Below are 15,914 nucleotides of genomic sequence, written 5' to 3'. Positions count from 1 at the left end.
CCACGGGCCCTCCCGTCACAGGCTTTATTTTGGCCACTTTCTCCAACAGCGCAAATGTACCTTATTTGCTACATGAAGTTGACAATCTCTTCTTCAGCTAACTATTATGGTGTGCTGTGGGTCTGCTACACACACACAATGTTTCTGTTCTTAATGGATCTAATGCATGAAGTTCAAAAACATTATACCTTTTGAACTCCTTTAAATTTTGTTAGGCCCAAAAATTTGCGGAGTTGCCCACATTTAAGAGCACATTGTCACTGTAACTACAACAAATTAACTAATACACTGGTATTGAGCATTGAAATAATAAGCCATACATTGTTTAGTAAAAAACATTTTACTCCAAGCACATTCACATGTGTGTTTATGGTTTTAAAACAAACCAACATCTTAGTGTATAACATGTATGTTTGCAATTATTTTGCCTTTTTTGTGGCTAAACAGGCATGTTAGAAAACATAAGATAAACATCCCCAACTCAGGAATTTACAAAGTTCGACTTTGGTAAAGCGAAGGCCAAGTGAGACATTACTATCCCATATCTGATGTTGTCATTTTCTAGGTTAGTAATTCACACAGTGGTTTTTATACTGCGAAAAATACATAAAACGGGACCTGGTGGTGCACCTAGAGAAGTGGAGTGGAGAAACACTGACTTCAGACACTAAAGCCTAGGTTCACATTGGAGCAGTTTGACATGCGTTTTGAGAGATCAAGTCGCAGCCTATTGGAGGCAATGGCACTGTTCCAATCCGTGCGACACTGATTTTGCAAAATTAGTTCCTACACTACTTTTGCCGATTTCAGGTGCGACTTCAATAGACATCTGTGCATGAAGCCACACAAATGTCTATCAAGTAGCACCTGAAATCGCGCTGACATTGCTACTTAGAAATTGTGCTACTTCAAGTGAAGTTGCACAATTTCAACGTAGTATCAATGTGAACCAGGGCTTAAAAGTCCTAACACATGTAAATATGAAAAGTGAAAACAGGAGCCACAACAAGTTGAACAAGAAACTTCAGCCCAGGCCAGAAGAACTTAAAATTTGTCAAGCATGTCTACATAATCATGGATTCTTCTCTGTAAAGCAGTGGCAGACTTCTTTATTTGCTCAAGATCATTCAAACACTGCATCATATCTGCACTCATTCGGCCAATTGTGCATCTTGGAAGTTCGTGACCTTGTAAGAAGAGAAAAAAGTATTAAGGGAACAATGGTCAAGTAGCTTAGGCCCTACATAGTGAATTATGGTCAAGTTACTAGTCAATTTCTGGAAATACTTACCTACCCAGTCTATTGTTGCTTGCAACCTGCTTGCCCTTTAGACACCTTCACTACTAGGAATGTACACACTGCAACTACTCTGTAATCTTGGCCCTGGTGCCTGGGTCTACAAAATTCCTTCTCCATGCTAATGATAAGGCACTACATACTTTGCTAATGTGTGGAGTGGGTGTTTGGTTTGGACATCTAAACACTTTACGTGTATACACATTTGAAGCCAGATTCAAAGAATACTTACTTCCGAAACAACAGGCTCACGAATAGTTTCTTCCACTTCTTGGTCTCTTTGGCTCTCTGACTTGCGCCAGGGGATGTTACGTTAACAAGTGCAAGGTCTGTGCTAAGTTCAGGTGTCAGATCCCATGCCTCAAAACCAACATCCTGGTTGAGCTGACCACACTCACTTTCCGCTAAAAAAAAAAAAAATACACCATTCATTAAGCCACCTCTGTTTCGAGCATCCATTTTGCTGCATTAGTTGACCAACCTTGAACTTGGTCTGATGGCAATGTTTGCTCCTGACTAGTGGACTCCACCATGCTGAACTGTGTTTTTTTTCAGTGAAAAATGCACTGACAAGGGAAAGTGATGTAATTTTACAGAGGGCAAACACTGGACAAGTGCCAACATTGATAAACTCCTGCAGTTGCCCCCCACCCCTCTTGTCTCCTATGGGATAGGGGATATATGATGATAATTCTAGCAGGCGTGACTCTGGGTGACTATGATCCCCAAAAGCCTCTCCTCTACCCATGTCTACACTGACAAGACTGCATTAATGTGCACTGATGAGCCAGGCAGCAACCAGAAAGTGTTCTTTACCCCTTAAGTTCCGGCTTAAGCCCATGGCTTTAGATCAGACCATCACTTTCTGATTTGGTCCTTCATTCATGGCACCGAAAATTCTCCCTGCAAAACGGCAATGACCTTCTCCAAAATGAGATCCTTTCAGCTGTTGGGCCTTTCGTAGTTGCACAGCTTGCAGTCATAGTCGTGCTTCTCAAAGATGCGCACCGTCTCATCCTTGCTCACGGGGGTGGCTTTGTGCCTCCTATAAGCTCCACCACCACGGGGCTTCCTAGAATTCGCAGAATCTGCCATGTTGTCCCTCCCGAATGTTCCGCCGTGTCACATGCAGAAAAGAGATGGTCACACCACAGCATCATAGATGGTCGCGCTCCAGCGTCATGATGCACTGACAGCGGAGAGAGCAGAGTTTCATGCATGTGCAGTGTATATAAAGCCGTAACGCACGGTCGATGTAACGGCCGTAGGAACGATCTTGGAGTGGAGGACGGACGATCGCCATCACACGAAAGGAGCTAGAAAACGAAGGTACAAATGGAAATTGGGGTAAAGGTGGTTAGTGCCCTATACTGCTTAGATTGAGGTCTATATTGGGACCAGTTTATGAGTTATGCCAGACATTATGTTTTATCTTGTGTTCTGTCTTGCAGGCATCTGATCATTTATCATGGTTGATAAATTTACATCGCCAGCTTTTTTGCCACGCTTCATTGACCTTTATCAGCTCAAAAGTCGGGACTACTCGAATAAAATCTTGAGGAAGGCAGCGTTGGAAAAACTCCTCGAGTTGGTCAAACCAGGGCAGGCATTGCGTATATATCAAGACCAAAATCTCCAATCTGAGGAGTACCTTTAAAAGAGAGCTCAAGAAGGTCCAGGAATCACAGAGATCGGGAGCATCAGCTGATATATATGTCCCCAGGCTGTGGTATTACCGCAACCTGCGGTTCTTGACCTATCAGAACGAACCCAGACCATCGCTGTCAACGTTCCCTTTCACATCGGCTGAGGCCACAGCTCCCGAGGTCCACCCTGGTCCTTCTACACAGGATGAAGATGTGGAGGAGCCCAGCTTGACCCAGGTATAGCATTGCTGAACATATTTTTATTCAAAAATACAATGATGATAACTAGACGCTATTGTTCAAATATTTCTGCCTTAACAAAGTGGTTTCCCCATCAATAGACAGTAATGCCCAAAAATGATTTGTACAAGAATGAAAAATGCTGGGGTCAGAATGATAGTCTTTTCCATTTGTCCACATTCAATTTGCAACAGTCAGGAGATCAAAATCGTGTGTGATTGATGACCAAAAACAAAAACCAAAACTAATTATGTCCCATTTTCATCCACAGGAAAATGTCAGTCAGGAGGAGCCCGTGGCCAGCAGCCACATGGAGTCCCAGATCCCTCCCCTACGCTCTCCTGCTAAAAGGGCCAGGAAGAGCAGGAACCTGGACGAGGCCACAGCTGCCTTCCTCAGCCAGGCCACTACTGCCATCAGGACAGACCCAGATGAGGCTGAGGGATTTGGGTGTCTGGCGGCAAATACATTTATGGAGATGGATGTGTATCAAAGGAAAATGTGTGAGGAACTCATGCTGCAGCTCCTCAATGGGGGGGGGGGGGACAAATTACACCAAAAACCCACATTTCAGATTTGGATGCCCCACCTCCACCCCCTCCACGGCCACCCCCCCCAAGGACAGGAGCATGGCGGACAGTGGCAATTCCAGCCACAAGACCCCCAACAAGGCCGCTGGGCTGGGGATTTTTAGCCCTTCAATTACTAATTTCCTTTTTTTTAATTATGATTTTATTTGTTATACTTTATTTCTTTTTGTATGCATAGAATGCACTTTTTGGTTAAGTTATTTCGATTTGTATGGCAGATAGCATGTCTAATTTATTTTATTTAAGTTTTTGAATAATGCACAATAAAAAACAATTGTGTAGAATAATACTTGGCTATGTGTTTTACTTCAAATGACAGTTTGGGAGTAGGCAGTTACATTTAAAAAGTACAATGTAAAATTAACACCAACATACAGTATCTCACAAAAGTGAGTACACCCCTAAAATTTTTGTATATATATATATATATATATATATATATATATATATATATATATATATATATTGGTCAAGTTACCACAACACCGTTATCCCGTAGTTTTTTCATTCAAAGATACAGCTACAGTATCTCACAAAAGTGAGTACACCCCTCACATTTTTGTAAATATTTTATTATATCTTTTCATGTGACAACACTGAAGAAATAACACTTTGCTACAATGTAAAGTAGTGAGTGTACAGCTTGTATAACAGTGTAAATTTGCTGTCCCCTCAAAATAACTCAATACACAGCCATTAATGTCTAAAGCGCTTTCAACAAAAGTGAGTACACCCCTAAGTGAAAATGTCCAAATTGGGCCCAATTAGCCATTTTCCCTCCCCAGTGTCATGTGACTTATTAGTGTTACAAGGTCTCAGGTGTGAATGGGGAGCAGGTGTGTTAAATTTGGTGTTATCGCTCTCACTCTCTCATACTGGTCACTGGATGTTCAACATGGCACCTCATGGCAAAGAACTCTCTGAGGATCTGAAAAAAATAATTGTTGCTCTACATAAGGATGGCCTAGGCTATAAGAAGATTGCCAAGACCCTGAAACTGAGCTGCAGCATGGTGGCCAAGACCATACAGAGGTTTAACAGGACAGGTTCCACTCAGAACAGACCTCGCCATGGTCAGCCAAAGAAGTTGAGTGCACATGCTCAGCATCATATCCAAAGGTTGTCTTTGGGAAATAGACGTATAAGTGTTGCCAGCATTGCTGCAGAGGTTGAAGGGGTGAGAGGTCAGCTTGTTAGTGCTCAGACCATACGCCGCACACTGCATCAAATTGGTCAGCAAGGCTGTCATCCCAGAAGGAAGCCTCTTCTAAAGATGATGCACAAGAAATCCTGCAGAAGACAAGCAGACTAAGGACATGGATTACTGGAACAATGTCCTGTGGTCTGATGAGACCAAGATAAACTTTTTTGGTTCAGATGGTGTCAAGTGTGTGTGGCGGCAACCAGGCGAGGAGTACAAAGACAAGTGTGTCTTGCCTAGTCAAGCATGGTGGTGGGAGTGTCATGGTCTGGGGCTGCATGAGTGCTGCCGGCACTGGGGAGCTACAGTTCATTGAGGGAACCATGAATGCCAACATGTACTGTAACATACTGAAGCAGAGCATGATCCCCTCCCTTTGTAGACTGGGCCGCAGGGCAGTATTCCAACAGGATAACGACCCCAAACACACCTCCAAGATGACCACTGCCTTGCTAAAGAAGCTGAGGGTAAAGGTGATGGACTGGCCAAGCATGTCTCCATACCTAAACCCTATTGAACATCTGTGCGGCATCCTCAAACAGAAGGTGGAAGAGCGCAAGGTCTTTAACATCCACCAGCTCTGTGATGTTGTCATGGAGGAGTGGAAGAGGACTCCAGTGGCAACCTGTGAGGCTCTGGTGAACTCCATGCCCAAGAGGGTTAAGGCAGTGCTGGAAAATAATGGTGGCCACACACAATTTTGACACTTTGGGCTCAATTTGGACATTTTCACTTAGGGGTGCACTCACCTTTGTTGCCAGCGATTTAGACATTAATGGCTGTGTGTTGAGTTATTCTGAGGGGACAGCAACTTTACACTGTTATACAAGCTGTACACTCACCACTTTACATTGTAGCAAAGTGTTATTTCTGCTGTGTTGTCACATAAAAAGATATAATAAAATATTTTCAAAAATGTGAGGGGTGTACTCACTTTTGTGAGATACTGTAGCTGTATCTTTGATCTAAAACTTAAAACTACGGGATAATGGTGTTGTGATAACTTGACCAAAATATATATATATATATATATATATATATATATATATATATATATATATATATATATATATATATATATATATATATATATATATATATATATAATATCATTCTTGATATCAATAGAAAAAAAAAGCTGTTTTAAATACGTTTGGCAGAACTCCATCAGTATCACCAGCAAAGCAGCTTCATTATTATCCCATTAAAGAAGACGAGAATGTGCGCTGCATTTCGAGATTTCATAATTTGGCGTGTCACAAATGTTAATTCTCCATTATGAACGCTAGTTTACATGACTGACCGCTTCTGGCTCGTCCTTGCTTCCGAGCATGCGTGTTTGTACTTTGGACTTTTGTCTGACGGACTTGTGTACACACGATCGGAAAATCTGACAACAGACTGTTCTCCGCGGAAAATTTATAAGCCTGCCATCCAACATTTGTGTGCGGAAAAGCCGACAACAGTTGTCTGATGGAGCGTACAAACGGTCGGATTTTAGGCCAACAGTCTGTCATCACACAATTCCCGGCCGAAAATCCGATCGTGTGTACGAGGCTTTAGAATCTGGTGAGTGCCAGTGTGGAATGTGATAGGATTGGGATCACTCTATTGAAGTGTGGAGCATGGAGCATCACTTCTTCACAGACTTGTCACTATTGGTACTTTCAAGTGAAGTTTATGGACTGCTGCACTTTATATACATTTTGTAGCACTTATAGCAAATTTGATTTGTCTTTGAGCATTATTTCTAAGTTTCATATTTGATAGCTAGCACTTAACGTTGAAATATTTATTATTGGCATTTTGTGGTTTTTATCACAGATATTGGTATAGCAGAGGGGATATCTTATTTTAAATATTTGTAGGTTAATTGTTTTTTTGTTTTTTTACCACTCAGACTGAATCACCTTAAGTCAGCTTTAACTTGGCACTCGAACGATACACTGAGCCGTGTTCCGTACATCATTTGTGGCATTAACGTATCAAAGGGAAAAAACATTTAAAGCATTTAATACATTTAAAATTTACGTAAAACCCCCTTTCCTCCACCCTTTAAAATTCCACATCACATCAGCTTCTTCTTTCCCCATATTCTTCCTCTCCACCTCCAACACCATATAAAGTTTTGCCAAACACTAATCCACACAATCTTTCTCAATCAACACAAGTTTATTTTTATATAATGCACTCCTTGCCTCTCACATCACTTCTTTTAAAATAGCAGAGAACACATACATTTTGCGCCTCTCCACCCTTACACAACCTCCCAAACCAAACACACCAGATTCAAAGGTTGTATTGTCAATTCCCACCACCCTCCAGACAAACCCTTCCATCCTCCTCCAAACCTCCTTTACAAAATCACATTCCCAAAAGATGTGTCGGATACTCTCCCTAACACCACATCCTACTCTGGGGCATTCCTCTCTCCTCACCAAATCCCTGGACTTCAGGAATTCTAAAATTGGTAAAAAATTGTGCAATGTCATCCACCCAATCTCTTTTTGTTTATTCGTAATCCCTTTTGTTCTTAAATTCCACCAGCATTCCTCTGCCTGTTTTGTCCTCAACCCCATCACATTAGAGACTAACTCACCCCTCCTCAACCACTTCCACAAACCTTCTTTCTTGACAGCATCTGGTCCCAATTCTTGTAGTCCATTCCTCTCATAAAATAGCTTTATCCTTAAATAGTATATTGGTGATACTAAAGTCATCGGTCTTCTGAAAGTCCTTCTTACACCACCCCCACTTCAAGAGAGGCCATCCAATCAAGTACCTCATTAGACTTGCCACTTTCCCTCCTCCCCAGAATACTTTATAATGAACCATCCATCTTTGTACCTCCAGGAACCGCTCCACATTCGGGATGTTATATCCACCCAACTGCTCGGTCTTCATTACCACTTCTCTGGCTATCTTCTCCATTTTCGACCCCCAGAAAAAGCTGAACAACAATCAGGTCACTCTCTGGGTCCATCTCTTGCTCAGTGGGAAGATTACACCAAAATACAGCAACAAAGGCATGATCACAGCCTTCACCACCAGCGTTTTACCAGGACAGCCTCCTCATCTTCCATAGTTCCAACTTCTTCGTAAGTCTCTCCACTCCCTTCTCAGTATTCGCTTGACTTGCAAGATTTCGTTCAAACTGAATCCCCAGCACAGTAATCTTCTCCACCTTCTTCACTCTTCCTTGCGACACATCGCATGTTCCACTTAGCACACACAAATTACTCTTATCTCAATTAACCCTTAAGGGCTCCATCACGCAAATGAAAATTATAGGGGACAAAGGACACCCTAGCCTTACCCCAAATTTTACCTTCACAGCTTCCGTCAGATTTCCATTTACTAACACTCTACTACTTATATCTCTATATAGGGCATTGCCTATAGGCATTGCACCACACTCACGAACTCTTCAGGAAAACCCATCTTCTTTGAGACTGCCAACAGGTAAGTATGGGATACCGGATCATATGCTTTTTCCAGGTCGAATCCGGCAACTGCAAACAGTACATTATTCATCTGCGCACAATGCACCAAATCCCTTAACAGGATCAGGTTATCTGCTATCCTCCTTCCAGGGACTGCACACACCTGCCAGTCCCCTATAACTTTATGAATAACACTCCTAATTCTATTCGCCAATAGCTTAGCCAAGATCTTGTAATCGCTGTTTAGTAACGTTATAGGTCTCCAATTCTTCACTTCTCGGGCATAACCTTTCTTGTACAGAAAAGTAATAATCCCCTCTTTCATTGATTCTGACAGATTCTTATTTGCCACGCAGTACTTAATTACCTCACACAGTTGATCTTTTATCTTATTCCAAAATTGAAGATAAAATTCCACAGGAATACCATCTCCCCCAGGAGTCTTATTCTTCTTCATGCTTTTTAGCACTTCCTCTATTTCTACTTCCGTTACTGCGTCTAGCACTACCTCCACCTCTTCCTCACTCAGGTTCCCCTCCACCACTTGGCAATAGTCCTCCACGACTTTTTTTTGTAGGTTAATTGTTTACTGTGGCGCAGTGATTTTAAGACACAACTATGAAGACAGTGTAGAACATTCCCTTGATCTTGAAGGCTTTTATTGCTGTCTGTGCCCCCATTAGGGAGACTCACTCTCTCAAATCATCCTGAACACCATTTTCACCAGGAAGGAGAATGAGGGTATGTACGAAAATGTGAGCTGCCACCAGAACCAGGGCCACTGATAAGGCAGTACAGCCAGCCCTCCTGTACCAGGCCCAGGCCCCATCAGTTCAAAATGGGGGCCAAAAAAGAAAAAGATGGGAATCCTGCCTAGATTAAATACAAGGTAGCACTCACCGGGTATATGACAGGGGGTGTAATCAAAATACTGAGACAAGAAAAATAGAAAATAAAAAAACAAAAAGACTATAACACACCCTAAAGAGTTGAACTACAGTTTTTTAAGCTATAAAATCAGAATACAAAAAGGCAATATTTATAAATCCCTAAATCCCCTATAATAGATCAAAGGAGGAAGTCCCACAAAGTGGGAACCCAACAACCTGTCTATAGCCTCCCAAATTATGACCTGTAAACAGATGGTCCATGCAATGTATATCTGTATGACTGAAATGGAAATCTTCAGTCCATGGAACCCTCCCACCCCCGATATAGAGCACTCCCCTTCTACACCTAAATGAATCCCCAGCTACCTAAAAGTGAGGGCTGAACCGTGAAGTTCTCAAGGAGACAGCGTGATTCTGCAAACGCAGAAATATTCACGCTGTTTCCTAAAGTGAAGTGACACAGTAGCCAATCACAAGAAGTACAAAAAATACCCAGTTAGTCAGTCCGTCAGTCAAAAATGTCATGGAAAAAATGAACAAAAAAGGGGAAACTATAATAGTCCAAACAAAAGGCATGTGGGGGGAAGGAGAACGCTGCACTCCTTATGATAATAGGTAGCCTTGAGTATGGATAATTCCCATTGATCTCATCCTCTGGTCCAAATAGAAAATTATTATGAGATACTGAAGATAATTGGTGAATCGCTGAATGCTGTAAAATATATAGTCACAATGGTAGTAATATACCCTTGAATATATTATCATGTAACCATATGCCGAGGTGCCTACTACATGCACCTCGGCATATATTACATAACAGGCTTACATGTTTCGTTCCCTATATCATGGAACTTGAAGCTCTGATGAAGTTCCATGATATAGGGAACGAAACATGTAAGCTTGTTATATTGGGAGAGCACCCCCACCATTCACCCACCCCAGCTAACACTCGTTTGTGGGTGTTAGGGCACTGAACTGCTACCTGACAATATAATCTTGGAAGTGAACATATCTAATGACTCTCAGATGGAACGGCCACGGATAATCAACACTACCTACAGACATCATGGACATGGTCGATAATCATCCTCTGATCTGTTACCAACCCATGTGAGATACATTGAGACATTGCTTTCTTTCCTTCTTGGGATACCGTTTGGATATATATATATATATATATATATATATATATATATATATATATATATATATATTACACATAGTGTCAACTGGATATTCACAGCACATCCATTGATTGACAGACTGAATCCCGCGGTGCATCAGAGAGACTTCTGAGCGATCAACTATTAGTGAGTAATCGTTGTTGTGCTTTCTATACCCCTGCTTACTAAAAATGTCTAGAGGACATATATTTATCAGAAAGTAACCGGAATTGCATCTTCACATAGTGTTTACTGCTATAACAGTCTGGAGGATACACCTGCATGTAGTAGGCACCTCGGCATATGGTTACATGATAATATATTCAAGGGTATATTACTACCATTGTGACTATACTGTATATTTTACAGCATTCAGCGATTCACCAATTATGCTCAGTATCTCATAATAATTTTCTATTTGGACCAGAGGATGAGATCAATGGGAATTATCCATACTCAAGGCTACCTATTATCATAAGGAGTACAGCGCTCTCCTTCCCCCCACATGCCTTTTGTTTGGACTATTATAGTTTCCCCTTTTTTGTTCATTTTTTCCATGACATTTTTGACTGACGGACTGACTAACTGGGTATTTTTTGTACTTCTTGTGATTGGCTACTGTGTCACTTCACTTTAGGAAACAGCGTGAATATTTCTGCGTTTGCAGAATCACTCTGTCTCCTTGGGAACTTCACGGTTCGGCCCTCACTTTTAGGTAGCTGGGGATTCATATAGGTGTAGAAGGGGAGTGCTCTATATCGGGGGTGGGAGGGTTCCATGGACTGCAGATTTCCACTTCAGTCATACAGATATACATTGCATGGACCATCTGTTTACAGGTCATAATTTGGGAGGCTATAGACAGGTTGTTGGGTTCCCACTTTGTGGGACTTCCTCCTTTGATCTATTATAGGGGATTTATATATATTGCCTTTTTGTATTCTGATTTTATAGCTTAATAAAACTGTGTAGTTCAACTCTTTAGGGTGTGTTATAATCTTTTTGTTTTTTTATTTTCTATTTTTCTTAGTTCAAAATGGGGGCCCAGGACCTCCCGAGCAGGAGCGATGGCTGCACTGCCCTGCCTTATTGCCAACTCATGTGGCCCCCCCTGCAGCTCTGCCGCCTTCTCCTTTTTCTCCCACCAGCTGCACTGCAGGGGGATTGGTATCTGCGCCCCCCCACTCCCCTGCTGTTCAGGCCCCCCTCCTCCCCAGCAGTGCTGCTGGCTTCCCTACACTCCCACCAGCAGGTGCTAAAGGGGAACACAGGAGATGTTTCAGGATAGAGAATGGAGGGGGGGGGATTATATCTTTCTTGTTTACCAGCCTTTTCCTTTCCTGAATGAAGACAGTGAATGATTGGCAACGATCACTCACTGTGCTCATTCATCACTGATGCATAGTAAATTGTGTTTACTATACTTCGGCTTGTTAATGCACAGGGAACCTCAGAGCACTTCCCATTCAGTCACTGTCCAGTGCAGCTGAGGCTGCAGAGAAAGGGAGTCCCTTTCTCTGTCTCAAATGTGAGAACTCAGGGGTCTGTTTGGACACCTGATATTTCATCAAAGGTATATTAAAAAAAGGTGGGTACGCTGTACGGGTCCCATGATTTCTAACAGCAGCCCTGACCAAAACAGGAAAAAAGAGGAAAGCTTCTAATGGGGAGAACTGTTCTGTGACAACTGTCAATAAGAGGTAGAGATGGCTTGAACCAACAGCCCACATATAAGTTGGCAGGAAATTTCCCCACAAGCAGCTGGCCACCAAAGACGCCCACAAGAGCGCGCTTGCCATGTCAAGAAGCCTCACTGCTACAGGCCTTGCACTGTGCCTCTCCGAGAGATACGCCGCTACCAGAAATCCATCAAGCTGTTTATTAGAAAGCTGCCCTTCCAGCACATCATTCGGGAAATCACCCAGGACTTCACAATCAACTTGTGCTTCCAGAGCTATGCAGGATTATCTCATAGAACTCTTTGAGGACGCCAACCTCTGTGCTATACACCTCAAGAAGGTCACCATCATGCCCAAAGACATATAGCTGGCATGCAGAGAAATGGCATAGAACATCACAACCCTGTACTATCCATGAGGGGATTTCCCTCAAATTGGAGGATTGTATATCACTTCCTGCTGAGTCTACAAGACAGGAAGTGGGGGGAATTCTCTCTAATAGGACACAGCAAACAAAAAAAAGGAGACAGTGGTTCTATCCCTCCCCCTAATCTATGCAAAATGTAAAAAAAAGGCAAAGCTTTAGGGATCATTTACAGCAGCCTGGTTGGGCTATGATCAGTCCCAATACAAAGACCAGGCAATCTGTCCTATGGCTTCAAGTGATTCTAAAGGTTGTATTTAAAAAAACAAAAATGTTATACTTACCCGCTCTGTGCAAAAGGTTTTCACAGTGCAGCCCCGATCCTCTTTTTTTTGGGTCCCCCGCCAGCTGTCCTGGGCCCTCCCCTTTTCCTAGTGCCTCCAATGGTAGAGCTCTTGTTATGGGGGCACTGCAGCAGGCTGGTTCCGGATCTGTGCTCCTGTGAATGGACACACAGACACAAAGTGCAGCTTGGCCCCACCCAATCACTGGCTGTGATTGACAGCAGCAGGAGCCAATGAGTAGCAATAGAAATGCTGCTCTCATGAACGATGGATCGCTGGATCAAGATGAGGCTCAGGTAAGTATAAGGAGTTGTACCCAGGTTTTTTACCAAAATGCATAAAGGTAAAAATACTCCTGCCTTTAGAGCCACTTTCAGCTCCCACCAATGCACTGTTCACCTCCCCATCTCCCTGCAGTCTGGATTCAGATTCAAACAAAAAAGGAGGGCAAAAGGGTGGGACTTTGAATGAAACACGTGCAGCAACTGAGTATTGGGTGGACATGTAAAAAAGTATTTATTGGTACAAAACACTGATAGACACACACATAAATAAATCACTAGAATCCACCAAATTAGACATATCTACAACATAATTTCAAGTTAATGCTTGCATGGCCCATGGCCTTCCAATTCCCAGTAAAGTTGATATGGATAAACATGATTGTAAAAAAATCAATTGACCACATGATCGGTACAATACACTGCATATATTGACTCTACGCGTTTCGTGGTGTATAACCACTCGTCAGGAGCAGGCATGTGGTCGATCTACAATAATCGCCCAACAATGCCCAGCATCCCAGGTAACTGTGGGTCTAGACATGTCCATGATGCAATGTGGGATGGTGTGTGAACCAATCAAATGGGTTGCTGTAAAAGAATGGTGAAGGTGGTTAGAAATGGACCCTATCTAGTGGGACAGAATGAAAGTACAAGGGTGAAACCAAAACCAGTGATCAGCCGGTGAGAGAGGAGGGGGATGAAGTAAAGGTAAAACCAAAACAACCAAAAACCAACTAAGTGTCCAAGAAAGGACTGTGAGGAGAGAAGGGGAGTGTGACTGTTAGGAACCAGAGTACCTGGTAATAGGAGCAAAGGAGGGACTGAGTCTGTGGTGATGCAGGGAGTCCAGGATGTGAGATCATGGAAGCCTAGCCCACCCAGGGAGGCCGTATATGTAGGCGCTGACACGGACAACCCACCAATGCCACGTGCGCGTGCACAGGGTGGGGGGGACGGAGGCGTCGTCACCTGGGCGAAGATGCGCGCGGCAATCAGTGCCATCGGAGTTACAGAGTTGAAAGCTGAAAACTGGCCTGGGCAAGAAGAGGGTGAAAATGGCCTGTATTGAATTGGTTAATAAAAAAATGAACATTTACGTAGGAAAGGACTAGCATGGGACCAACTAGTTGCAGGATAGATGAGATAAAGAGGTATATCAACTTAGAGCTAACTACGTGTTTCAATCCCTGGTTCAAATATTAGAAGGAAAATGAGAATATGGGACTTTAACTGAAGCCAGACCACGTGCTTCCATCCCTATCAATATGGTACAAAAAAAGAGGGCAAAAGGGTGGGACTTTGGATTCAGATAGAGTTGCTCTCAGGGGCGTTGCTAGGTGGCAAAAGGACCAGGGGCTTCAGCCCGAAGTCCAAGGCCGGAAACGGGATGGGGAGTGTGGTGTACATGACGCAGGCTTTTTTTTTGGGCTGGGCCGTGACCTACCTGACCTACATACACTAACCTACCTGACCTACATACACTGACAGTAGTGACCTACCTACACTGATCTGCCTGACCCACATACACTGACATTTACATACACTGAGTGTCTGACCTACCTCAGCTCAGCCATGGTGTTCAGTGTCACAGCAGCCAGGCAGTCCTCAGAGGAGGAAGAGAAGAGAGCGGCCCGCCCAAGCGCTGAGTGGGTATGTGGGGCAGCGCCTGCTTTGTAATTCCCACCTTCGGGAGCCTGCAGCGCCTATGATGGACGTCACACGGTCCCGGCATTGGACCAGTGGGTCGTCCATCACAGGCAATAAAGGCTCCAGAAGGCTGGACCTGCTATGGCACTCGGCCGCGCTCAGGATCAGATTGCTCGCGGCTAACAATGGAGAGCTGCATGCCTGAGACTCAGGGCCACATTTGGGGCTTCAGCCCCCCCCTAGCCACCCCCTCCCGACGCCCCTGGAACTTGCTCTGATTAAGAGGTTGTGGAATGAGAACCCTGTCAGGATCCCCCTACATCCCCTCAGTACACAAAGATGATGACCACTCTCTCCTTAGGTCTGCAGTGCAAAGCTTCACAGTGAAATCACCAGCGCTCCGCAGGCTTCCATCGCCCTCTTTCTGCGCATGCGCGCTCCCCTGCCTCCTCTCCGCAGCGCCGCCCTGGGCGGGGCTCCTCTTCCTATTCACCCTGTCTGCGGGCTGTGCGCGCTCCCGGCGCTGAGAAGGCGGAAGTGACGGCGGCGGTGCGGTGCTCGGCCTTGGGATACTTCTCCCCTCCCTACCCGGCGTTCACTGGGAGGGCCGTGTCAGGGGCTGGCGGTGGCGCTCTCCGGTGACTTCCTCTTCCGAGTGAGTTCTGCGCCACCATGGCGACCAACCTACGGAAAGGCGGAGGACTTATCGGCCTGGTGAAAGACGCTTTCCAGCCACACCATCACCACCCGACCGCTCAGCCCGGAGCTGTGGACCGGAAGACGGTGGAGAAATGCTGGAAGCTGATGGACAAGGTGGGTTCTCCTCCTCCGCTCACCGCTGTATGAGAGGCGGCCTGAGGTTACCCATCACCCGGGACCGAGCTGGGCTCATCTCCTCCTCTAATACTGGACACTGTACTGATAGGGGGGACAGAGGGGGCACTGTACTGATAGGGGGGGGGGCACTGTACTGATAGGGGGGGGGGCACTGTACTGATAGGGGGGGGGGGCACTGTACTGATAGGGGGGGGGGCACTGTACTGATAGGGGGCACAGAGGGGGCACTGTACTGATAGGGGGGCACTGTACTGATAGGGGGCACAGAGGGGGCACTGTACTGATAGGG

General features: G+C 44.4%; 1 protein-coding gene and 1 long non-coding RNA gene across 3 annotated transcripts in view; one reads left to right on the top strand and one right to left on the bottom strand.

Moving 5' to 3' along the window:
- Positions 1 to 339: 339 nt before the first annotated feature.
- Positions 340 to 15,408, bottom strand: LOC141110861 (uncharacterized). The gene is made up of 3 exons (XR_012236345.1): positions 14,702 to 15,408; positions 1,530 to 1,701; positions 340 to 1,187 (listed from the first exon to the last, which is right to left on the bottom strand). It is a non-coding gene; the product is annotated as an uncharacterized lncRNA (long non-coding RNA).
- The window catches only part of CBL (Cbl proto-oncogene), a 133,885-nt gene continuing 133,260 nt past the window's right edge, over positions 15,290 to 15,914 (top strand). Inside the window, exon 1 of one of the 2 annotated variants that reach the window (XM_073602543.1) lies at positions 15,290 to 15,601. In XM_073602543.1, coding sequence (XP_073458644.1) covers positions 15,461 to 15,601 — 141 coding nt within the window. In that variant the 5' untranslated portion in view covers positions 15,290 to 15,460. The remainder of the gene's footprint in view (positions 15,602 to 15,914) is intronic. The other variant, XM_073602544.1, reaches the window with a different exon arrangement.

Source organism: Aquarana catesbeiana, linkage group LG10 (genome assembly GCF_042186555.1).
Source record: "Aquarana catesbeiana isolate 2022-GZ linkage group LG10, ASM4218655v1, whole genome shotgun sequence".
NCBI lineage: Eukaryota > Metazoa > Chordata > Amphibia > Anura > Ranidae > Aquarana > Aquarana catesbeiana.
The sequence above is the reverse complement of the archived record's forward strand: the minus strand, read 5'-3'. Positions and strand labels throughout refer to the sequence as shown.